This window comes from Lepeophtheirus salmonis, chromosome W, assembly GCF_016086655.4.
Source record: "Lepeophtheirus salmonis chromosome W, UVic_Lsal_1.4, whole genome shotgun sequence".
Taxonomy (NCBI): domain Eukaryota; kingdom Metazoa; phylum Arthropoda; class Copepoda; order Siphonostomatoida; family Caligidae; genus Lepeophtheirus; species Lepeophtheirus salmonis.
In genome coordinates this window covers 620,268-644,984 of record NC_092585.1, presented here as the reverse complement: position 1 = coordinate 644,984, position 24,717 = coordinate 620,268, and the positions used below count along the sequence as shown (strand labels likewise).

The window sequence follows — 24,717 nt, the reverse complement described above, 5'->3', positions numbered from 1 at the left end:
AAATATAATCTACATATTAAAAAATATACCATCATACATTTACGTTAAATATACCAAATTAAACAATTGGAATCATATAACTAATAACTATAAATTATATATACAGAATATTGAAATAATAGATTGATCCAAATAATATTTTCTTGTTCTAACATCGCAATCCAGTTAAACATGTCATAATTTTAGGTTGCAAGACACAAGCGAGACGTGGAGTTTAATCAAAAAGATCATCACCGTTTTTTCCTCATATGGAAGTTGCTATATACAATTGTGCACATAATAGATATATCTCAACGGATGAGATCTAAATAATTATTAATAATAAAGTAAATGTCAAAATCATAAAATTAGACAATAAATATACTAATAAAATTTTTTTAGAAATAATCCATCTTAAAGATTTAAAGCAAAAGCTAATTATGTAGTAATGTCCGGCGATATTACTCCTTATTAAGAGCATTAAAAAAGATTTCCCCCCCGTTATTTATGCTTATATAGCAACATACTATTATCATGAAGGATATACACAATTGATAAATATAATGCTTCACCCAATGTAACTACTCCCGTTGTTGTGACCATTTAAACGGTTGTTTTTGCCTTTTATGAGTTTTCTGAACACCATTTCTTGGAGCCTATCAACCATAGCTAAGCTTTAAGTGATAAAAAAGTAATATTTATTCACTATGTAATGTTCGAAAACCTAATGATCATACCCAAGTCTTTAAGTGGAGAAACTAATGTCAGACAAACTAGTTGCGAACCATCCAAAGCTACTACCCCCGTTGTTGTGACCATTTAATTTTGATTTTGAACTTAATTTATCATTGATTAAATAATATACATCTTCTTCTATCAATCAAGAACGTTATCATTCCCACCTTTAGTATTCAATATTAATATTATATTAGATGCTGATAGTCGATAGAGAACTGAATAAAATGCCTAAAATAACGTCGCCTTCTGTCTGGATTTCTGAAAATGGAGGCCCAGGAAATTGGAAAAGACTTACCGGATGATAAACAGATGGTTTGTCAGATTTGTTGATATAAATGTGCCTTTAGTCCCCTGTCTAGAATTACACGCCACTCATTATCCTCATCTCATATCAAGAGCATGGATATTCATCTAAAAAATCAAGTGAATAATGAATACATAAAGTCAGACTTTAACTCTGATCTCACAAAGATGCTTATTGCATGTATATACCCTTATGCATTGCTAATCATCTACGTTCAAAAAATCTATGGAGAAATACATGGGTAACCTATCCCTTCCCAAGGAACCATCATTAAATTAATGGAGGATGTTGGTACTGATGTCATTTATAGAAATACATATAAAAATGTTTTGAGTCATCCACACCAAATGACGATCAAGTTATCAGTAAAAAGTATTTACTAATTTCGAAATGAAACTCTGAATGTTGTACTATCTAACAGTAAGTATTCCATTTTTTTTTAAAATCTAACCATAAAATATGATTCTATTTTAGCTAAACATATCAAGAATTATGATACACAACTCATTAAATGGCAAAAACAATTGCTTAAACTATCACAACAACGGGAGTAGTAGCTTTGGATGGTTCGCAACTAGTTTGTCTGAGACTAGTTTCCTCACTTAAAGACTTGGGTATGATCAATAGGTTTTCCAATATTACATAGTCAATAAATATTCCTTTTTTATCACTTAAGGCTTAGTTATGGTTGATAGGCTCCAAGAAATGGTGTTCAGAAAACTCATAAAAGACAAAAACAACTGCTTAAATGGTCATAACAACGGGGGTAGTTACATTGGGTGTAGCATTATAATTACCAATTGTGTATATCCTTCATGATAATTGTATGTTGTTACATAAGCATAAATAACGGGGAAAAAATCTTTTTTGATGCTCTTAATAAGGAGTAATATCGCCGGATATTACTACATAATTAGCTTTTGCTCTAAATATTTAAGATGGATTTATTTGTAACATTTTTTTTATTAGTATATTTATTTTCTAATTTTATGATTTTAACATTTACTTTATTATTAATAATTAGTTAGATCTCATCGGTAGAGATATATCTATCCTTTGCACAATTGTATATAGCAACTTCCACATTAGGAAAAAAGGGTGATGGTCTTTTTGATTAAACTCCACGTCTCGATTGTGTTTTGCAGCCTAAAGTTATGACATATTTAACTGGATTCCGGTGTCAGAACAAGAAAATATTATTTGGATCAATCTATTATTTCAATATTCTGTATATATAATTTATTGTTATTAGTTATATGATTCCAATTGTTTAATTTTGTATATTTAACATAAATGTATGATTGTATATTTTTTATTATGTAGATTATATTTAATTAAAGCTTTCTTTTTTAAACTTGGAACTTCAAATATATTTAGAAATACTCTACTATGTCGTTTCATTAGCTATTATTCTGAGAATAATGTTCATAATGAATTACAATTTCCTGAAGTGTGACCTTTTAAAATCTACTGTAACGGATAAAAAATGTCTAAGTCAATTATACGTAGTATATCTTCATTAAACATTTTGCTAATAAATACTTTCGTTATACCCTCAAAAATCATAATAGAACAGGCAGATTATCACATCAGTATTTTAAACAAAGACACCATATGTATTCCCCCCTTTTCCTTGCACGCGTTTTTCTCTACAATATTATCAAGTTTATTTATATTTATATATCCAGATATTTTATATATATGACGTCAAAGAATTGGGCGTTTGTATCAATAGGCAATAATAACATTTTCATGAAAATAGTGTCTCTGACCAAGGAATACTAAAAACAAGTGCAAGTGCGTCTTAAAATCGCGCTCACTTTTTTTCTACACGAGGAGGCTGACACGTTCTTCCTTTGCTTCATAAATTATAATAAAGGAAAGCGTGGTTCACCAAAGGTTTTTTTGTTATTATTTAATTAATAATGGTGTACAAGTGTTCTGCTCCTGGATGCAAGCAGGGCTATGACGGCATTACTAAGGATCTGGATGTTAGCTTTAATAAATTCCCAATGAAAGACTCCAAAATTCTAACCAAATGGCTTAGGGCCATCCCAAGAGATACAATTTACTAGACACTAACAGCGAATTCAAGACTATGCAGTTTGCATTTTAAAGTGACTGATTTTATTACTGAATCTTTAGATCAATCCCGTGATAAAGGAAAATCACTCTAACGAAGGTAAGCAATGCTCCCCAATACTGTGAATATCTAAGACTGCTTGTTTTTTGCTAAATTTCCTTTTAAATATTTTTAGAAGCACTGTCCAATGCTTGTCAAATGTCTGGACAACGAAATTATAGCATAATTCAGAAGCATTCCCTTCAAATTTTAAATTATGCACTTTAATATAATATTGCAATTTCTTCCCTTGTAATTTTAGTAATCAATAATACTTATTAATGATATATATTTACTATAAAACTTTCTTTTCAGGATCTTCCAAAAACAGCAAGGAATAGTATTTTATATATGTAGGAGTTGTTTAGATGATATTAAATATTCATTATTGTACCTTGTATACTTTTTTCCTTTTTATTTTCGTATAAAGGAATGTTCATTCCTACTGAGTTAAAATAAAGATATTTAAATCTTAACATTGGTGACCCCGACGTGATATCATGCCTCCTAAAAAATCTCATTATGATGGTCAAGACCATGCGGACAATGTCCCTCAGATCGAATAAAAGTACGTAGCAACTTAACTCTTAAAAAATTCTGATATGCTGTGCGATTCATCGGGATTTTCCCCTGGGGAAGTTATGGATGAAGTTGAGCGTCTCCTTGACGAGGAATACATCCATGATTTGCGTCATCATTTAGTACAGGAGACATTCATCAGAAATGTTCTAAAGACCATCAAAGGTACTTGAGAGAACAGTCCCATTTAGTTGAAAAGTTAAAGCAAATGTATATAGCAGCCAAAGAACTTAGCAATTCACATATTTCCACTGTTGAAGACTCGTCCGCTTCGCCTCCTATCAATCATGTTTTAAAAATCCTCTTCATAACACGTCCAAATTTACTAAATCTAAGGAGAAATAAGATATCTGATATTATCATTTTAAATTTGGAATGAACGCAAGTACCTGTTCAGGAGCTAGTTGCCATTTATTTTGTACTTGTTTCAAAAAACTAACTTGCCCTCGGTTGCACGGGACCGAGGCAGTAAATAAATAATTAAACTTCTTTTTCCTCAAAGTCAATTAAAATTTGATACACTTAATGGTAGATACAGGAGTGCAAGTGTATGCTATTCCATTTGAAATACGTAAAAGTCTTATTCGAGAAAAACTCCCTGCTGTTATAAGATATGGAGGAGCCCTTGTTGATGTTATTCGTACAACAACTTTAAATTTCAAGTTAGAAAATCTAGGAGATTTCAAAAGGAAATTTATTGTGGTACAAAGTGGTCGTCCAATTTTGAGTGCAGATTTCTTATATAGTTTCAGATTTGGAGTTGATATTTTCAATAAAAAGTTATCAGAACTATCCAAGACTCAAGAAATCAAATTGAAATATATTGATGTCTTGGATCATAAAATTTTCATTGAAACTTATCCAGCTCAAAGAGTTGAACGCCATATAGGGACTAAAGGTCCTCCTTGCTTTGCGAAATCCCACAAGTTAGAGGGTGAGAAATTAAATTTTATACGCGACAAAATCAACGATTTTTTGAAAAAAGGAATTAAAAAGTCTTCTTCTTATTTTTCTTCCGATATTCACGTCGTTCCAAAACCCAAAGAAAGCTGGCGAATGTGGGGCGACTATCGTCAATGAAATAGGATGACGGACTTTGATCGGTATGCCCTTCCAAATCTAAGAGATTTTGGTGGCTAATCTAAAAAGTATGCCTGTTTTTAGAAGAATGGATTTACAAAGAGCGTATAAACAAATACCAATGAATAGCACTTCGTTAAGTAAAACTGCAATCATTACACCATTTGGTTTGTATGATTATTGGAGGATGCCTTTTGGTCTTAAAAATACTGCTCAGACAATTCAGAGACTCATCGATTCAATTCTACGAGGAATTCCAAATGTGTTTTTGTACCTTATGATATGCTTGTCGCTTTGGAGTCGATGGATGAAAATTGAAAAAAATTAAACGTGGTTTTATCAAGACTTAAAACAGCTGGTACGATCCTTTTCCCTGAAAAATGTGAGTTTGTTATAAAATCGGTTCCTAGGACAATCTATTTCATCGAAAGGTTTTAGGGATCTAGAATGTAAGGTAAAGTCCATCCAAAAAGTACCAACTCCAAAATCAAAAAAAAAAAATAATAATTGCCCAGATTTTTGGGCATGGCAAAGTATTACTCAAAGTTGATCGCAAGATTGTTTCAATGGACAGTTTCATTTTACCCCTGTTCAAGAAGAATGTAAAGTTTAATTGGAATAGAGAACATGAACACCTCTTTCAAAGTATTAAAAATAGTATCTAAAAGTACTCAACTTGCATTCAGAGATAGTTCATTACCTTTATCCCTGAGGACTGATGCATCTGATACAGGGATGGGAGCTTTTCTCGAGCAAAAGGTAAATGGACAATGGCAACCTCTAGATTTTTGGTCTCGGGCTCTTTCAACGACACAACATAAATATTCTACGTTTGATAGGGAATTATTAAGTGTTAAGGAAAGCATCAAACATTTTCTATGGGCATTGGATGGACAAGTTTTTAAAGTTTTCACGGACCAAAAACCTTTAGTCACTACGATTGACATTCGCAAATCCCTCTTGGACACCAAGATAATTATGTACTTTTGCATTCATAGCAGAATATCATTGTAAAATCCAACACATTTCTGGTAAATTAAATCATACTGCAGACATTCTTTCTAAAAGTAAAAATAACATTACAATGGGTCCAACCTGCATAAAAGGTATACTTGAGGATCAAAAGAAACAGGATCCTAATTTATTTCAGTTTAAAATTAGGGCTTCTTTTAAATACATTGCAGGAACCATACTTGCTGGTGTTGGCAATGCTCACGCGTTCAGTATGGCTGTGTTATCTCCAGAATTACGTCGAAGAATCGGACATTCAGTACACAAGGACAATCATCCGGGATTCAAAGAAATGTTAAGAAGGGTTTCACTTTTTTAACGTCTTCACTAGAGAGTGTTTAGCATGTCAGAAAACCAGACCTTTCAGGACCTCAAAACCAATGTCGTCTTTCAATCAGACATCTGAAAGACATTCCTTTATTCACATAGACATAATTGGTTCATTCCCACTAATTTAGGAACAGCGTTATCCCCCTACTATTTTGGATCGTTTCACTAGGTACCAGAAGTCATACCTATTCCAGATATATCCTCCAAGACACTAGTCAATAATTTTTTGAGTGGTGGGATCTCGAAGTTTGGAGTCCCAGAAACCAATGTGTCTGACCGAGGAACGCCGTTCACAAGTTCATTATGGATGGGTGTTTGCAGGGCACTTGGGTTAACAAGCAACAACACAACCTCGTATCATCCAGAGTCCAACGGACTCATAGAACGTTTCCACAGATCATTTAAGACCAGTCTAGTAGCACGAATGCTGGAAGAAAAAGAAAACTGGATCAATGCACTACCTGCAGTTTTATGGGGATTGAGGAACTCAATCCCAATAGACTCGGGGTTTAAATATTCACCTTTTCAATTAATCACTGCCGCTCATGATCAATCTCCTTTAATTTCTTTAACGTGTCCACCTTTACTTCTAGCAACCTCGACGTCAAAAGTTTCTTTAAAACAATGGAGAAAGTAACACACGTTTCTCCGAGACACTTTAATAAAGGACCCATTAACAAACAATTAAAAAAACCAATTCTTTTTTACTAAAAATAAACCTATACAGGAGTCTCTTTATCCAACTTTCTTGGGCCTGTTTAAGGTGATCCTGACTATAAATTGGCCTTTAGATCAAGAACTGACAATGTCCCGATGGATAGAGTTTCACCTGTATTTGGAGCTCCAAGTATCCTTCTAGCGTCTCTGACTATAGAATGACAAGATCTACAACTGGAGAATGATCTATTTGTTTATTTATCAATGTTTTCTTTATGCCTTTTATTGTGTATTACTAACTAGAAGATCTCGTTACTCACCTTGTCGTCTAGGGAGAGGAATGCAGGAGTTTTACTTGTTTAGATGATGTATTTAACAAATGTCTAAAGGATATTAGTTTCACATTAATCTTTTCCTTATTTGACACAATTCACATCTTCAAGTTCAGCTGAGAAAAGATAAGATTGAGATCCTTGGTTAAAATTATTAACTTGATTTGAGTATACATTAAATCAAATCCCTTATGTCTGAAAGTAGATCAATATGATATGCAAATTGAGAACATTATGGGGAAATTTCCCCACTATATGACTTTATCTAGATGATCTTCAACACCAGCAAGGAATAGTATTTTATATATATAACAATTATTTTTAATACCCTCATGGCGAATTCTACGGAAAGGAAAATCAAACTTATAAAACGGTTTTATGATTTACAACAGGAATGGCCTGTTGAAGAAATATTTAGCATGGTATATAAATCAATTTAAGATATCTGCCTCTAAAATAAAAAAATGATTCTAGCTAGTGCAAAAAAGTGAATTCTTCTCGTCTTATCAATCTGTGATGCCTATATCAACAAAAATAAATTAGTGAATATACTTAGTTGTACTTCAGTGAAAAATTGTTTATTTAATAAATATCCAAAAGATATTTGTGGAACGTAAATAGTTTCCTTATTTGACACAATTCAACTCGTTCAAGTCGATTCATACAAAGCAGATCAATATGATATGCAAATTGAGAATATTATGGGGAAATCTCTCCTTGCCATATAACTTTCTCTATAGGATCTTCAACACCAGCAAGGAATAGTATTTATATTGTCGGATATATATTACAATCATTATCCAAAAACTTGCTATTTCTGCACATCTCTAAAAATATATAACTATGACCTATGATAATAAAAGTAAATACTCAACTACCGTTAGTTATCATAATACCTTCAACTAGAAATGAACTTCTTAGAAACTTATGCAGAAGTGAGATACGTTCAAGTCTTTTAGCAATGATCAGAGATTCCTATTATGTCTACACTTTTGTTTACACTATGTGTAGTCATATTCTAGAATCACTTTACTTTTAGTTGAGGGTATTATTATAGTTTTTAATAGGTAATAGTAATTGAGTATTTACCCTGTATTTTATCCAATATCCTATGAAAAACCATCAACAACTTGTAAATATGGTCACTGTTTTTCCACCTATTTTCCTAAAATATCGATAAACTTTTCAACGTTGTGGTGAAGATTTTTGCGTTGCTTAAAAAGGATAAAATATTTGTTGAGGGCCCCTTTGTGATGCATCTTCGTATTTATTAGGTTATTGTAGAATTTTTTTGAAAATATGGATTGAATAAAATAATAAGAATATTTTTTCTTTTGAGATGGAGAACGGATGTTCAATATGGAGTGGGGTAGCACCATTTCCTTATTCGTTCTTAAAAAATTCATGGTTGATCGAATGGCGACTGATCTAAGCCCGACGTCAGTAACAAGTTTAAGAACATTGAAGAACCATTTTTTCATGACTTTTTAATCAATCCTCGATAGAGGAACCATTGCAACTACCTCGTTATACCTGTCTAGAACACTTTTAAATATAAAACACAAGATTGTTTTGGTCGATCCATTATCCTCATATCCGTAGAGCTTTCCACCGGAGAATTCAACTCTTTGAGCAGAATACTATGATAATATAGACACATTTCTGTCCTTAGCATCGAGCAAAGCTATTTTAAAACTCAAATAATCAGATATTGAGTTATCTATTCCTGCCCACACCCATTTATTATTACACTTACTACTGAAGACTTCAATTGAGTTGTAATTTTTGAACTAAATGTAGAGGCAATATAAAGAGCCGATGAAAATCTGCTTAGTTTAGAACTCGCACTACATTTGCAAACTTTAGTATAATGACCCTTTTAGCACAATTTTTACAGATGGCATTCCTTGCAGGACATGTAGATCGATTGTGTCGGGAATATCCACAGAACATACACAGAGTATTGAGAGCGGCGGACTTATAATTTTCATCAGGTTTGAGGGGTGGAGTTTGCATAGGAGAGTGAGGACGGATAGCCTTTCCTTCCTTCAAGCGATCGACCGCATTAACATAGGAGTTTCCTTGAGAATAAGACTGGGTATGTTTCATGGGTATCTCAATAGCTAGAGCTTGTTCATAAGCTTCAGTAAAAGTAAGGGATGTATTTCCTAAAGTCCTTAGTCAAATATGATGAGAAGTCATGCCAGTAATGAATGAATCCCTAATATAATCCTCCCTAATCTGGTCAATTGTTTGCACTTTAAATTGACATTCTTTTCCCAAAAGCTTAAGTGCTTGAAAGAACTGTTCAAGAGATTCACTTGAACTCTGGCTTCGAGTAGCAAGCTGATGTCGAGCACACAATCCAAGACACACACGGCAGAAGAATAAGTTTTACACTCAGATATATATTCATACACCTCAGAGCTGATATAATGAGAGAAGAGTTGAAGTTTATCACTTTCCTGAGTTTGGGAGCCAGTAGGAATCACCCGCATGATGAAATTCTTGAATGAGTTTAACCAATGTGTTATGTATTTAATATGTCCTTTCTGGTTTTTATCTTCTTATATATGTACTGTGTTTTACGTGTTATAAATAGTATCGTCTTATGTAAATATATCAGAGTATAATTAGAATACACATGAGCATATAATCAGTGTGTAGTTTCATTCCTCCACGTCCTTCTTCCTCTCATCTCTCCCGGTCATCCTGGATCTCTCCTATTATAAATAAGATTGTGTCTCTCCCTCGTCAAGACGCAACACAATGTGTCCAAGCCCTTGAGGCTGAGGCGTAGCTGGGATCAACTTCAAAACGCTCAGGTTTCAAGTACTTCTCCATACTTATTTTTTGTATTAATTGTGTTTAATAAATTGAAATAATAAAATCACTTAAGTTACCAAATGTAAGCTTTATTAAACACAAAATGGACGAAGTAAGAAACACAACAATGACTAAAGATATCACCCCAACGTTTTTGTCTGCAACCTTTTTACCACAATCATTTTACCGGACACCGTTCCTAAAATATCGTGTTATTGTTGTGACGTAGTCGCCCTTATTCTTCTCTTTTCACTAGGGGGAGACGGCCTGTTCAAACTGGTTGCGTGCCTGGAGGAACATGTAGCAGTTTCTGGTTTTATGCAAATCAGAATTAAGAACTACTAAATCCTACCTTCCTTGCTTTGAGTGTCCAACTCTTTGCCTAGAGTCCTTTAAAAAAAACTAAAATATAGTCTGCCGGCGAATAATAAAATATCTACATAAATCATTTCTCTTCTAGCTTCTTATTTGACATTAACAGGAGCTTTGTCTCAAAGTTGTCGTATCTCAGCCTCTGTCAAGTCCTCCTCTGGATCTGTTTGGGCTTGGAGAACAAATGGTCGCTGCTGGCACTACTGGAAAGCAAGACATTGTATCTTTCAAATACCTTTTTCACACTCCGGTAGGCCAAGATAATTCAGAGTCATCAGCCAGTTATCTTTACACTTCCTACTTGGCCGTATCTATCTTTTTGAGACGTTTGGTGAAGAAATTACTTTCTTTCTGCACATCCTGAGACAGCTGGCTGGATGGCTGATCTTCAAATTAGGTGGCCCCCTCAAGAAGGAACTGTTATGCTTTTTCTTGAGTTTCCTCATTAAGAAAGGCTACATTGAATTGAACCCAAAACTTTGATGTGTTAAGACCGAGAAGAGGTCAAAACCATAAAAAAACAGTCTCAAGACAAAGACCGGTCTCGAGAACCATAGGACCATTACATGATAAGTAATTTTGTACAAATTGGTCGTATCACAATGTTTTTTGCTATTTCTGTTGTGATGTAGTGATATAAAGATTGCGATATAATATCGCCATATCGCAATTGATCGCCGATCAAAAAGCCTGAAAAAATAAATACGGAAAAATAGACGGTGCGAAGATAATTGTAGCACCTATCCCTTATTTAATGAGTTCTCAATAACTCAAATGCATCCTCATTGAGGGAGTTTAGAACATTGATAACATAAATAATAATTCATTTGGTAACTATTACGGGGAAAAAAAAAAAAAAAGGTGGAAAAATGACTTCATCATTAATAAAAGGAAGAAGAAAAAACAAAAAATAACTACTATTACCCTCAGTGTTTTTATCCAATATCTCGAAGAAAAACTGACAAAATTATTGATTTTTTTTACATGATGATTTGTTATATTGGAAGATAATATTACAGCCGTAGCAACTGTCAACAGTCTTTTTAAGTTAATAAAATTTTGGGAGTTATAATGTTGTTTTAAAAGGAATTGAGTGTGTGAAAAGACTATGTGATAGAAAACATATGATGCAGAACACGATAACAGGTGAATTATTTACTAAACTACAATAAATGGCAATTCAAAGATTAAGAAATTTATTGATTAATAATGAATTAAACTCCATAGTTCAAAACCTGACACATTAAATGTTTTATATAAACATATGGTAAACGTGGATTTATTAATTTTTTTATTTAAAAATTAATATGAAACAAGACATTCATTTTATAGACTTCTTCATTCCGAAGAAGGTGAAGAACAAGAAAAAGGGTATGGGAAAAACAGAAGAAAAAAATCTAGACATTTTTAAAAAACACCAAACTTAGGCTTTCGTATATGATGAACAATTCTCACGTATAGTTGAATTAAAATGTTTTATTTTTTTATTACTTTTAACGAATCTTAAATTGGGAAAGATGGTATCTTTTTCTTTCTCAATACGTTTTATTTTAAATCAAAAATAACACTCAGATAAACCATCTTATAAACCCATTTTTAAAAAATAAAAACAAAATAGTAATTAATTCTACTTAAAAAAAAAAAAACAACAACATAAGGTGGAAGAAGCAATACTTCATTTTTTGCAATAATTATATTTTTCGTTCGTCAAACGACCACCACATTTGCACATTCTCTCCGTGAATGAAATAATTATAATAGAAAGAAAAATGACGATGGGATTGGGAGAGATTTAAAGACATAGGATATATATGTATATACAATCAATTAAGCAGGAAGTTGTAACTTTTTGCCTTTAAGCACTTTGGTGATGTACAGATAGAAAAAGTCGCAGTAAAGAATGGTTTGAACGCAGCCGGCTGCGATGGCAATAATATCCCAGAATCCTGCAATGAAATTGGTACATATTTTAATACTCATCCAACAAAAACGTCAGGTGTGTACTACATACCCTCAAAGTAGTATCTGTAGATCCAGTTCAAAATATAGAGAGCCCTATAAGAGCCAAGAGCGAATAAATAGTGAGAAGTGATGGATTCCGCTTCACCGGTCTTGGATACCATAAACAATTGTGGGAGAATAGCAACAGATTCGAGATAGATGGAGAAAGTCCACAAGACTTCCATGACGGCGAATTCATGGTTAAGAACCAGGGCGAGTATGATTACGGGAAGCAAAAGGAATTCAATTCTGCAATAGAATATTGAACAAATTAAATATGAAATAAGGTGATGGAAGAATATCCCTTCATAAAAGAAGGGATATTCCTTATTAAGTCCCAATGCACAGTGCGTGCATATATAAAGAATACGAGAGATTAGGAAGGCTAGATGTACCTAAAGGTGTCATGATTGTGATCATAGGTGGCCTTGAATTTGGCATACATCAAATACACGGTTCCGAGACTTGAGGCCAGGAAAAATACCTTCATGGCCGTGTTATAAATGGAGATGAAGTTTGTAAAGAGATCCAAATAGCGAGTGATAAAGACGAAAGCGAATAGAATCTGAGAGCGTCCTGGAATGAGAAGAAAACGTCATGATAAATTAGGTAATTACGGATTTTCATAGTAAATATAATGTGCTTAAGATGACGTCATTCAGAGCAGATCCACTTCAAAAGACTCCAAACTAACTCACCCGAGATGCCGGCACAAGATCGTGTCTTCCATATTTTGATAAGTAATACTATAATAGCAGCTAAATGAGATAAATCTCCACAAAGTCGGAAGACATTCATCACTCCAGACTACTTTGGGATTCCTTCGTTTTACTAGTAGTAGTAATAATAATTATTATTTGTATTGAAAAGATGATGAAGTTGACGTGGATCTTTCTCTTCTCCCCTTTTTTCTTCTTCTCCTTCTGCAGCTGCCTCAGCTTTGAATTTTTCTTCTTTTCTCTCATTCAGCTTCTTGCCCCCTTCCTCTTGCTCCAGCTCAAAGCCTCGCACCGGCCGAAAAAAGGAGTTGAACAGAGTTGACGTGCGTTTAGAACGTTAAGTACTACACGAATCACAGGTATTTTTTCACTGAGGTATAATACTTCAATGAAAAAATACCGTATATGTAAGTGTATATATATATATAGGTTTGTAACCTACCTATATAATATAGGTAGGTTACAAACCTAGAGGGCGCCACAATATATTGTCATATTTACTTTTAGAGGTTTCTCTTGTTTTTTCTAAAAAAAATTAAACTAGATTCATAGTCTACATGAACAATTAATTTATTTTTATAATCCATTATTGTTCCCCCTTTATTCATGAATCATGCAGAATAACGCTTATTTCCACTAAAACATCATATTTTTAATATTTTTCTATTAAATTTAACACAAAGAAGTATTATTTATAACTATGGATGATATATCTTCAATAAAAATTAATATATAATCCCAGTACAATAAATTGATAAAATAATGAATATTAGTTGGTTACTTTACATAATGAAATTAAAAACCCTTTTCTGAAAGAGTATGTCATGATGTTATAAAAAATATCTCAAGGGATTTTCGGAGAAATCCTTAATTACATGCAGTGAAATAGAGTCATGGGTTTAAAAATTAAAATATATTAATTATGTTTTGCAGTGATAATTAATAAGCTCAAGTAACTCATTGACCCTCAACATATTTTAATTATGTCGGGTCCAAAAACACAGAGTTGCATTGTCTACGTTATCTCAAATATTGGCCCAAGGGTAGATTAAAAAAATATGTAAAAAAATGTTAATTAGTTAATACATTATTTAAACATAGAAAATCTTAAAATTGCATATCAAATCTTATCAAAATACTTACATAGATGCATAAAATTTATACTTCATATTCGAAGAGATGTCGGAATTTAATAAAAATTAACAGTATTAAAGGAGACAGAGCGTAGTAAATCCATTTTTTTACTACCCATCGTTAAAATATATGTGAGTCCAATGTATTATCACGCAAGACTTAACTAACATATTAAATATTTATTTTTTATATTATTTACTTTATTTCAATGTTAAAATAATTATTATTTTTCTAATTAAAAATTATGATAATTTGGCGGCGATACACAATTAAGAAGGTACTATTATGTATTAAAGAATAACATAAATTAAAATTACACAAATCGATTACGAATATGCCACTTTTTTCTTTAATAAAATGTCATTTACCCTACCGATGAGGTTGCACATTTATTGTTGGTTCCATTTCAGATATTTATAGAAATCATTGATCCTGGTTAAGATTATCTTGTCCATTATAAAACATTTAAAACTATAAACTTATATCGATAATTTCTTTGCGAATTATATACTTTTTTTTATTTCTTTTCAGTTGAATATTATTCATGTAACGAACTTAATCTCTTTGTAAAAGTATTTGGAGTTAAAATCGTTATAATATATTAAAAATCTACTTTTTAAAATTCGTTTTTTTGAAAAGGTGGTTTATTGTCAACTTTTGGATATCTCTGGTTATCTACGGGTAGGATGTGGCGAATTTTATTATTTTGTATATCAACATGGGAAATTTCATCAAATTCGATCAACTTCTTAAAAAAATATGGACTTTCAAAATATTGTTTTTTAATGATAAACTGTAGAATATAATTGAAATTATACAGAGTTGAGAAGCAAAACGTGGACTGAATGACTGATTTTAGAAAAATGTCAATAATTTTATTTTTTGATAAATAATTTTGAAATTTTTTTTTTCCAAAACTTTGAGACATGACCTTTGTGAACATGTTCACTCGATATGGCTCCCTCAGTAGCAATCACAGCCTCCACACGGCGGCGGAAAGCCTTGCAGGAGTTGATGATGAACTTCTCGGACAAGTTGTTCCACTCCTTCACAATGGCGGCCTTCAAGGAGTCCACGTTCGGGTGAGATGTCCGGTTAGTCTCCCTCTCCAAAGTGTCCCACACAGCAAACTCCAACGGGTTCAAATCCGGCGAAAATGATTCCCACATGTCCTTGTACCAAAAATCCGCCATGTTGTTGGCGCAGAACCTCTTGCATTTGGCCGATGTGTGTGAGGGTGCATCATCTTGGGTCCACACATAGTTGTCCCCTGGGTAGGTGGCCTTGAGCCATGGCAGTATGGTGAACCTCAGCACCTTGTAATAGGCCTCCTGGCCGATTTTCTCTCCAGCCTTAAAAAAGAAGGGAGGCATCTTCTTGCCGTCAGACGCCACGACCCCCAGGACCATTGTTTGGGCCGGATGTATTGTACGTAACACCCCCTTGACCTTTTCTGGTGGTGATCTCCCATGCCAACGGTCGTTCCGACGGTTGTAGACCTGGTCCACGGTGAAAATCTTCTCGTCAGAGAAATTTTTTACTGTGGATCCATTTGCCTTGATCCACGAACGAACTTTCTTGCACCCCTGCAGTTTCCTTTCTTTCAGAGTGTCCGTCAACAGGTGGCGTGGAGAAAGGACAATCCCAAGTCCTCCTTCACAGGAGATTCGGAATATGCAGGAAAACTCATAAAACCTCTCTATTTTAATTACATAATTAGTATTTATTAACTGTCCACGTTTTGCTTCCGAACCTTGTATATGATAATAATTTAAATGTTTTAAATTAAAATTAATTAATGCTACAATGTTACTCGACTTATTATATTTGTTAGCTTGTATTGTTTGTTTTATTTAATAAATATATTTTTAATTAACGAATATTTATTTATTTCTGCATAGATTAATAACATATTGAAAAAATTATCCATGTAAGAAAAAACGAAACACTGAAAATATTCGTTCATAAACTCACACTGGAATGGCTAAATCATTTATTCTTCAACATTTCGATACATTTCCAAATTCCTGTAAAAATGTACAAAATGGACACAGTCTTTACATGTATATGACATCAGGAGAATATAATGAACTAAAAAAAGCGACAAAATTGAAGGAATTTTGTTTTTCCAGATATTCCATATGCGATGATTTTAATTTTTATAATCATATCTTAGTAGGATACTTTCAAATGAGACTTACAAATTTTAGAGTAAATTATAAAAACTTATCTTTCAGGTAATTACTTTCATAATCTATTATTAGGGTTAATTGTACTGTAACTGTCTTATTGAATTGTATGTTGTGTTATTGTATTTTATATTTTCATATTATTGTATTTTCATATTATTGTATTTATATATATTTGTGTTAAATGTAATGTATTCGTATCTCCTTCCCTCTGATTCTCTTATTTATTATATTTTCTTGTATGTATATATATTTGTAAAGTACTATCTAAACCTTTTTATAAGTATAAATAGTTATGTATTCTATGTATATACCAGAGTAGGGTTTTGTATTAATAAGAATATAAATGTTCCTATTAAACAAACCTTGTATTCCTCCATGTCCTTTCCTTCTCCTCATTTCTCCCGTTCGTCATGGATCCTTCCTTTTATTAAATAACTGGTACCTCGGCAACCTTCGTCAAGACACAACACTAAATGACATTTTGAAAGAGTTGAGATAAGAGTAGTTTTATTATTAACTCTAAAAAACAAAAATCCGATGTAGCTCTCGAGTATATGAAAGCTGCAATTATAAATAGAATTTGAGATTATGCCGAAGGTCATATTCTTTTTAGGTATATTAGTGATATTTCTATATTTTAGTCATAATTTTAAAAGCTTAATCATAAATTATATTTTTACGTCATTTCTTTGCTTATTAAAATATTTAAAGCAACTATTTTTGTAACTATAATTTAAAATTGTTATTATGGTATTTTATATATTTATATTAAATAAGATAATATATTTATTATTATTAATATATAATTTAATTTGAATTTCCATCCTTAAATAAATGAAAGGTTTCGTTGGAATATCAATATTAAAATAAATACACATAGATGGGGGCGAGTATGGGATGTGGTATCTACCTATATAAACATAAAATTCAAAAGAACAAGTAACGCCATTTTTTGAGGAGGTATGAGAAGAAAATTCAATTTTCGGCTTATAAAAAATGCAATAACTCAGTGCCAATCCAACAAATAGAAGTCATTTTGGTGTCAACAAAATTTTACACTCAATATGCATCGTAGGAACCTATTTAGACTACTTGATTAAGATATTTTTGATTTTTTGTAACCTACCTACTTAGTGTAGTTATGAATCCTTTTAAATAATTTGCTCTACATTTGCTCGACGCTCAGGTTTTAAACATAGAGAACAGAAATATCAATTAGTACTTATACTATCTGGAGGAGCACAAGCTCCAATCACGCAACCGTTATGGTGATTAACATCAATTTTTATGTCAAATTTCTGTTTGGAAACTCATATGATCTTTCTCCAAATATAAATGAGTAATAGTTTGTCGCTGTTGTAGTTTTTAACAACATCACGTGGTGTTTTATTTTTACTCTTCCATTTTAAATCCCCAAAAATGGCTATTGAAGCGAAAATGATGGACTCACACAGCTCAAAATCAAAGTAGATATTTTTTAAAAGGTTTTCTAAAGTAAATCGACAAAAAATTATTGAACTAATTATTTAAACGGATACATTTGCCATTCAAAAATAAAGTATCAACTTAAGTTCGTGTTTGTACAAGATTATGTTGTATCAGTTTCATTCAAATGATATTATATTTATTTAATAGATATTAATCTTGTAATAATAGAATAATTAATTCATTATTGTAAACAAGTGTGTTTATGTTGGGTGTCGAACTGGAGCCCATAGGAAACTTCCTTCAGGTGTCGGACTACATCGATTTCCCAAATCTTAAATTGATAAAATAAAATAATTTTAAGTAATATATAATATAATTCTAATGAAGGAATAACCCAGTTTGGGAAGTTACCTTTGAGTGAGTAGAGTATTTACATACAATTTTTAAAATTATGTACCATATCGAAAAAAGGATATATTGTTTTTGTTGGAGTTTATTGGATTCCATATTCAAGTCGAAAGACATCATTACACTATCAACAAGCATTTTTATGTTAATTGGATGATAGTCAAATAACATGCTTATGACATAGAAGCTTAAATCATCCAACATTTTAAAAGTTTAATAATGATGTCATATTGATAAGATGCCGACAACTTATCAATTTCGATGAGGGCAACTACATCCTTGTATCGAGATGTTAACGAAGAAATCATCAATGTTAAAACTGTTTTACATACATTCCCATCAACTTCTCCATGGCATTTTCCACTTGCAAACTCGAATCTTTGACTTGTATAAACTATAGTTAAAAAAAAAATACTAAAAAAAAATTACAAAATTACTTACATTCATCTATCATAAAATCGTTGGAAGCTGGATAATTCTTTTATTTTTTGTTTTAAGTATATTTAAGTAAAATAATTTATTCCGCATTCTACACTTAAAAAGCTAGTTATTCTCATCAGATAATTACTATGACGTAGCGATAAGAAAATTTACATCACCATTATACAAGCTTGGTGATGTTCTAAACCAGGGTTTCCCAAACTTTTTCATGCTGGCGCCCCTTGGCTTCCAAATAAACTTGTAGCGCCCCCCTCCCATAGACATTTTTTTTTTTTTTTTGGGGGGGCTTGATTATTTCTCACACATCGAATGACCTTTTTTTTATAAAATTTTTCTTAATTACATTATTCTTTTTTTTAAAAATCCATTGAATATTTATTACTGATTTTTTTTTAAATTCCCCGATTTTCCGCTTCAGCTACCCCCCTGCGGACGCCCCTGCACATATAACCTTTTCTTCAAAAATTAAAACAACAAATTTATGAATTAATCACCAAATATATTTAAAAAAAAAAATTAACTTTAGTTTTTCACAATTCCTTCTAATGGGATGGGTGTACTTGGTGTAAGGATATTAGTTTATCCACATCAGGTTGAAACTCACAAAGAAGAAGACGTAGATCCCCACGTTCGGTAATTCTAAGTTTATTCCTTTGTTTGGAAAGAAGCATAGTAACTACACTGAAGGCCCGTTCTGCCAGATATGACGTTGGAAAATCAATCAAATATATCTTGACCTTGTTCCAGAATACTGGATAGAGGTCAGATATTTTTTTTTTGTAGCCAAAAATATTGATAGGATATCTTGAACTTTGGACTTAGCTCAATGTCGTTTTTGATTGAAACTAATTCTTCTTGTACCTCTCTTGTTTCCTCACTACTGACTTCTAGTAATGGATTGATAACCCAGTCTGGTATTTTTAGCCCTAATATATCCTGATATCTTTCAGTCATGTCTCTTTGCAACTCTTCTATATGAGCACAATACACTTGAAGGTCATCATCAGATATTTTCTTTTCTTTATCCAATTCACAAAGGCTTGGAAATTGGTAAAGTTCGTGCTAAATTTCGTTTGAATAATTTACACTTAGACAGGAAAGTGGAGATAACAGATTTGACTTTTATAAGATTGACATCATTTCCTTGCAATTGCAAATTAATTTCATTAAATTTTAGGAATATATCTGACAAATAGGCAATATCATTCTTGATTTTTTTAAAATCATGACATAGCCCAATATTAGATTCTTGGAAAAATTCAACAACTGTATCAAACAAAGAATAGAATCGTTTGAGGCAGTTTCCCTTTGATAGCCATCTAACTTCTGTGTGTAGCAATAAACGATCAAACTCTTCATCATTATCAATGCAAAGCTGTCGAAACAGTCTGGAATTGAGGGAATGTGCCTTCATCTTATTTACTGATGTGATAACAGTATTAATTGATTTGTGAAGTCGACCACTAAGGTGTTTTGCTACCAGATGCTGCCTGTGAATTACACAGTGCACTGTAAGTACACCAGGTACGGCTTTCTTTAAGAAACTGAAGAAGCCACGATAACGACCTATCGTGGATGGTTCACCATCTGTTGCACACGCCAGAATATTAGTAAGTGGGATTTTTTTCTCTTTAAAAAAATTATCAACGATATCAAATACCGACTCTCCTTTAGTGTTTGTTATAAGTTGTCTAGCAAATAACAGTTCTTGTACCAATTTTTCATCTTTGACGAAACGAATATAAGCAAGAAACAAGGATTCATTTCCTGGTAAAGTTCACTCATCTAATTGCAAACTAAATTCGGTTGCAGTAAGAATGTTGCACAATTTATCTTCTACGTTTTCAGCCATTTAATCTATTCTTCTTTGAACTGAATTATTACTGAGAGATATAGATTTCATAATTTGGTCCGGTGACTTATGTACAACAGTGTGCAGAACCTCTCTTACTGCAGGCAGAATAAGCTCCTCCCCAATTGTGTGAGGCTTACCAGATCTAGCAATCATCAAAGATATGTTGTATGAAGCACGCAAACCGTCAGTGGATTGTTCTGAAGTGCTCGAAAACATATTTTTAATAGTTTTTTGTGCCTTGAATTTTTCTCGAAGCGACTGGAAATATGCTATATTTTTTTCTGTTTTATGAGAGTGCATTGTTCTCAAATGTTCCGAAAGTCTGGAGGGCTTCATGGCTTCGTTTGAAAACACTTTCTCACACAGCAGACACATAGGTTGATGTTGATTCAGTGGTGCTGATACAAATCCATATTTGAAAAATTCTACGCTATACTGCCTACACTTCTTTTTTGCTTGTTGATGGGTTGCCATTCTTTAATCTGGAAAAATATATAACATACGACTATAATTATTGTCATTTAGGGTTGGAAATGGGTGAAAAAATTTAGAAAGTTTTTACGGAAACATCGCTTCGGGAATTTAACTGTATTTTCTTGTCTAACTATTCTCAACTACAACCATATGTTTAACAGCAGAAATGTAGATCAAGATTTGTCTATGGTCCAAATAGTTAAAGAAATAAAAGCTAATTGATGCAAAAAAAATTCTTAATACAGTTTTATAATTACTTGACGTCCTTGCTTGAAGTTTTAGAATGTGGAATTTGGGTTGTAGTTTTTGGATCTTACTTTTCCGTAGTTTCACGTTTTTAACAAAATTATAAGTATTTATTCTAAGTAGTCTGTTTGCATTTAAGAGTAAGAGTAAACTGAGTATAGAGCAAAATATATAGGCGCCAATAATGAAGTACATTTGTACAATCTCGATATAACGTATTTTCGTCATATTAACCGGATAATATTCAAGATATTCATTCCTGCTATTTTGTAGTCATATTTCTTTATTTTTGTAGATCAATTTGTTTGTTTTATGTAATAATATGTAATCACCGGTTTTTTTTTGCTCTACCGCCCCCAATCACCCCTTTTCCCATTACCGCCCCCTAGATCAAAGCACCGCCCCCAAGGGGGCGGTATCGCCCACTTTGGGAAACGATGTTCTAAACCACCATATGGCAGCCAATGATAAGAGCTTATTTGAGTATTTCTCTTTATTTTGAAATAAAAGAAAGAATTGTTCTTATATTTTATGAAATTCATTTTAACTAAAGCTTTAAACCAAGTAGCGAAACGAGGACCCACGTGATCAATAGCTGAAAAATGTATTTTTGCACAGACATTTTTTTTGATTGCAAGAGGCACTGTTTAGTTATTATTTGGAGATATAATTACTATTAAGAGTTATGATGTTATTTAATATATCTGACTTTTTAGATGATGCTCATTCGAAGTCCGGAAGACAAACTTAGCTTAAATATAGAAGATTTTTATAATATGGAGCTTTGTTAACCCAATAATTTGTTTATTCTAGTTCAAAGATCCTGACGTTTATTCTGGGTTATTTTTTCATATATAATTTATGTAAAAATATGAATATTATATTAAACTATGGAGTTCAAGTCAAGTCTCGAGTCCAATTTCTTACCTCTGACAATAATTGACCATTGTATGTTAAGTAGACCTATTCAAAAAAACACTTTTTTGAGTTTTGTTAGGTTTCCATAGTTTTTCCCATGCTTTGACATGTGAGAAGAAAGAAAATCATTTTCTGGGGGTTCTGAATACACCCAAGACCCTTGCACTTTTTGCTTAATGGTTTGAAAATTGTCGTTTATTTTCGAAAAATAGTACTTCTTCATCAATTATAGGAAAAATGGTTGGCAGCAAAGATTTTTAAATTTAAAACTTTTTAAAGATAAGACAAAGTACGTTTAAAATTATTCATGTCTTGTTGCGAAAAAATTACGGTAAGTGCTATTTTTTTGGCAAGATATTAACTAATTTGTTAAAAGCTCAAAATATCATCCTCTTTGATAGTGGTCTCTTAAATTTACAAAAAAAGTAGAAATCACGGGTTTTAAAGTTTCAAACACCGTATTATTAAAGTAAATATTAACCAAAAAATTGATTTGTCCGGATAACTCTTCCAATATGTCCCAAATTTTCATGTTAGGATATCCTTATGAAGTAAAAGTTTTTCTCTTATGAAGTAAAAATTAAAAATATAGAAATAAAAAATATTGTTTGTGCTAAGACAGTAATAAATTATTTTATAAAAAAAGTTGTTAGTTAGTTAAGCAGGAATTTATGGAACTACCATTTTACAATAAAAACGTATAAAATGCTAAAAATATGTTATTTAAATAAACTTATACGGTTCCAGATTCTTGAAGTTCCTTAAACACAAGCTCTTTAGCTTGTTTAGAAAAATAAGAATGATACTCTAATATTCTTTTTGTCACAAGATAATAGAAAATTTGTTAAAAATGTTTTAGTAATTATAAGAAGCGTGTATTATTCTGGAGATACTACATATATTTTGTGTACAAGTCGCAACTAGTGGAAGCAAATTGTACAAGTTGCAAATTTAATTAATACATATGTGGTGCAAAACGAAAAAAAAAATCTCGAATAAAAAAATCACAAAAAAGGAGAAAATCCCAATTAATTTTATCACTTCGTATAGACATACATCCCAATATTTCATAGATATATTTGAGTCAATATTTGTATTCAAATTTTTGGGATGAATTAAGATACCCAATCACTTTAACTATAGTTTAGAACCTTTATTTTATTTAAAATACTTATATTGGCCCCAAATATATGGCCTTTCAAATAAAATCTGCCAATTTTGACCTCTTTAAGTGGGTTTGCAGCGCTTCGAAAGGGTTAATAAAAATATTTTTAATAGAAGTTGAGGATAATTCGTCCAAGAATACAAATGTAATCCAGACTCAATTTTGAGAAAAATAATTCTAGCCTGCTTAAGTGTTGACAGGCCACATACCTACCATTTGGATTAATATGTATACTTAATATCGAGGATCTGGAGAAGAGTACAACAAGTGCAATGTATTAATTATTGTTTTAAAAAATTTACAAAAATTAAATTTTCTATGTATGCTACATTTTAGTGGAGATTTTAACAAAAGGTACTGAATATTTCCATATAGTATTTGTCAAATATTGAGAATTATAGTAACGACATAATTTAGTGTATGCTAAAAATCTAACGTTTGACGAAAAGTGATACGATATATTTTTTGCTCTGGGTCAAAGATATGTTCGACGAAATATTTTTGCAAAGAGACTACATTATAATAATGGAATGTAATATCCCTGTGTGTTATAAAATTCGCAAGTTGTACACATAAAGCAAAGTGCTAACCATCCATCACGGGATTAAAACACTTATCTCAACACTATTGTAATTCCTGCTTCCTTCAAAAAAATACGTATTACCTTTACTATTAGAAGACGTGTTAAGTGATCTTGAAGGCTCTGACACCATGTAATCCACATTCATCATAGAGCCCTCTTCAGTGAAAGTCATTTCATGAAGTTCAGATCTGTATTTCGCATTAACACCTTCGTCATTTTTAAGGTCATCCTCATCTTCCCCACCATGCGTAAAGTCATCTTTTCCCAGATATTCTGAATCTAAACTCACTATCACTCGATGTTCAGAAGTATATTTCTACTCATTTTCAACAGAATTAATATCTTCAAGCTCGCTTTCTTCAGCAAAAGTTGTAGGTTGGTGTTGCAGCTGCTGCGAAGACGACGTATGGGAGGTGGAGATGAGTGCAGAAGGAACTGAAAAACGGGGACGTAAAAATAGATTTCCATTTGGTTTATAAGACGATGTGTTTTGGATATTGGAGGCTGAGGCAGTACGTTTTTTATTTGGGTAAATGGATAAAGAGGTGGAGGAGGACTCTTCCATGTCCAAGAGTGCTGAAGAAAGAGTAGAATGACGATTTTGCACATGTTCGTGTATTTGAAGCTCTTCAAATACACAAAGGAAATCTTCGAAATCCTCCTGCGACATATTTACTTCTCAATTGTGTATAAAACTAACAAAATACTCCAAATGATGGAATTGAACACTCCTTAATACTCAAATATAGCACGACGTATAAAGGTGTTTGAGCAAAGAAATATCGCGATTTGAAGCTTTTATCAGAAAATTAATGTCAAAAAT

At 32.2% G+C, this 24,717-nt stretch overlaps 1 protein-coding gene and 5 long non-coding RNA genes across 10 annotated transcripts in view; 3 read left to right on the top strand and 3 right to left on the bottom strand.

Moving 5' to 3' along the window:
- The first annotated feature begins 850 nt into the window (after positions 1–850).
- Positions 851–24,717, top strand: part of LOC139907403 (uncharacterized) — a 205,477-nt gene continuing 181,610 nt past the window's right edge. The window contains exons 1-2 of the long non-coding RNA XR_011783990.1: positions 851–1,441; positions 1,496–1,635. This is a non-coding gene — a long non-coding RNA (uncharacterized lncRNA). The remainder of the gene's footprint in view (positions 1,442–1,495; positions 1,636–24,717) is intronic.
- Positions 2,742–3,536, top strand: LOC121130986 (uncharacterized). Its single transcript, XR_005868894.2, has 2 exons — positions 2,742–3,203; positions 3,459–3,536. It is a non-coding gene; the product is annotated as an uncharacterized lncRNA (long non-coding RNA).
- LOC121130987 (uncharacterized) lies at positions 3,731–7,068 on the bottom strand. Of its 5 annotated transcripts, XR_011783980.1 has the most exons (6): positions 6,852–7,067; positions 6,665–6,799; positions 5,915–6,570; positions 5,503–5,863; positions 4,112–5,389; positions 3,731–4,053 (listed from the first exon to the last, which is right to left on the bottom strand). It is a non-coding gene; the product is annotated as an uncharacterized lncRNA (long non-coding RNA). The 5 variants fall into 5 exon arrangements; XR_011783981.1 differs by having other exon boundaries at positions 4,112–4,863; positions 4,922–5,863; positions 6,665–7,068; XR_011783979.1 differs by having other exon boundaries at positions 4,112–5,863; positions 5,915–6,215; positions 6,329–6,570; positions 6,665–7,068.
- LOC139907399 (uncharacterized) lies at positions 7,689–11,157 on the bottom strand. Its single transcript, XR_011783986.1, has 2 exons — positions 10,399–11,157; positions 7,689–10,348 (listed from the first exon to the last, which is right to left on the bottom strand). It is a non-coding gene; the product is annotated as an uncharacterized lncRNA (long non-coding RNA).
- Positions 11,985–13,438, bottom strand: LOC121130972 (ER lumen protein-retaining receptor). The gene is made up of 4 exons (XM_040726586.2): positions 13,030–13,438; positions 12,727–12,907; positions 12,342–12,580; positions 11,985–12,276 (listed from the first exon to the last, which is right to left on the bottom strand). Exons 1-4 carry the CDS (start codon positions 13,127–13,129, stop codon positions 12,158–12,160), a joined length of 639 nt encoding a protein of 212 aa, XP_040582520.1. The 5' UTR covers positions 13,130–13,438; the 3' UTR covers positions 11,985–12,157.
- On the top strand, positions 15,511–16,060 carry LOC139907400 (uncharacterized). The gene is made up of 2 exons (XR_011783987.1): positions 15,511–15,612; positions 15,792–16,060. It is a non-coding gene; the product is annotated as an uncharacterized lncRNA (long non-coding RNA).

Excerpts from the sequence above, each read along its gene's own strand:
- LOC121130972 (XM_040726586.2), bottom strand. The coding sequence starts at position 13,129 with ATGAATGTCTTCCGACTTTGTGGAGATTTATCTCATTTAGCTGCTATT. Across the intron at positions 12,908-13,029 it reads ATCTTGTGCCGGCATCTCGG|GACGCTCTCAGATTCTATTC; the intron begins GTGAGTTAGTTT and ends TTCTCATTCCAG. Across the intron at positions 12,277-12,341 it reads CTACAGATACTACTTTGAGG|GATTCTGGGATATTATTGCC; the intron begins GTATGTAGTACA and ends ATTTCATTGCAG.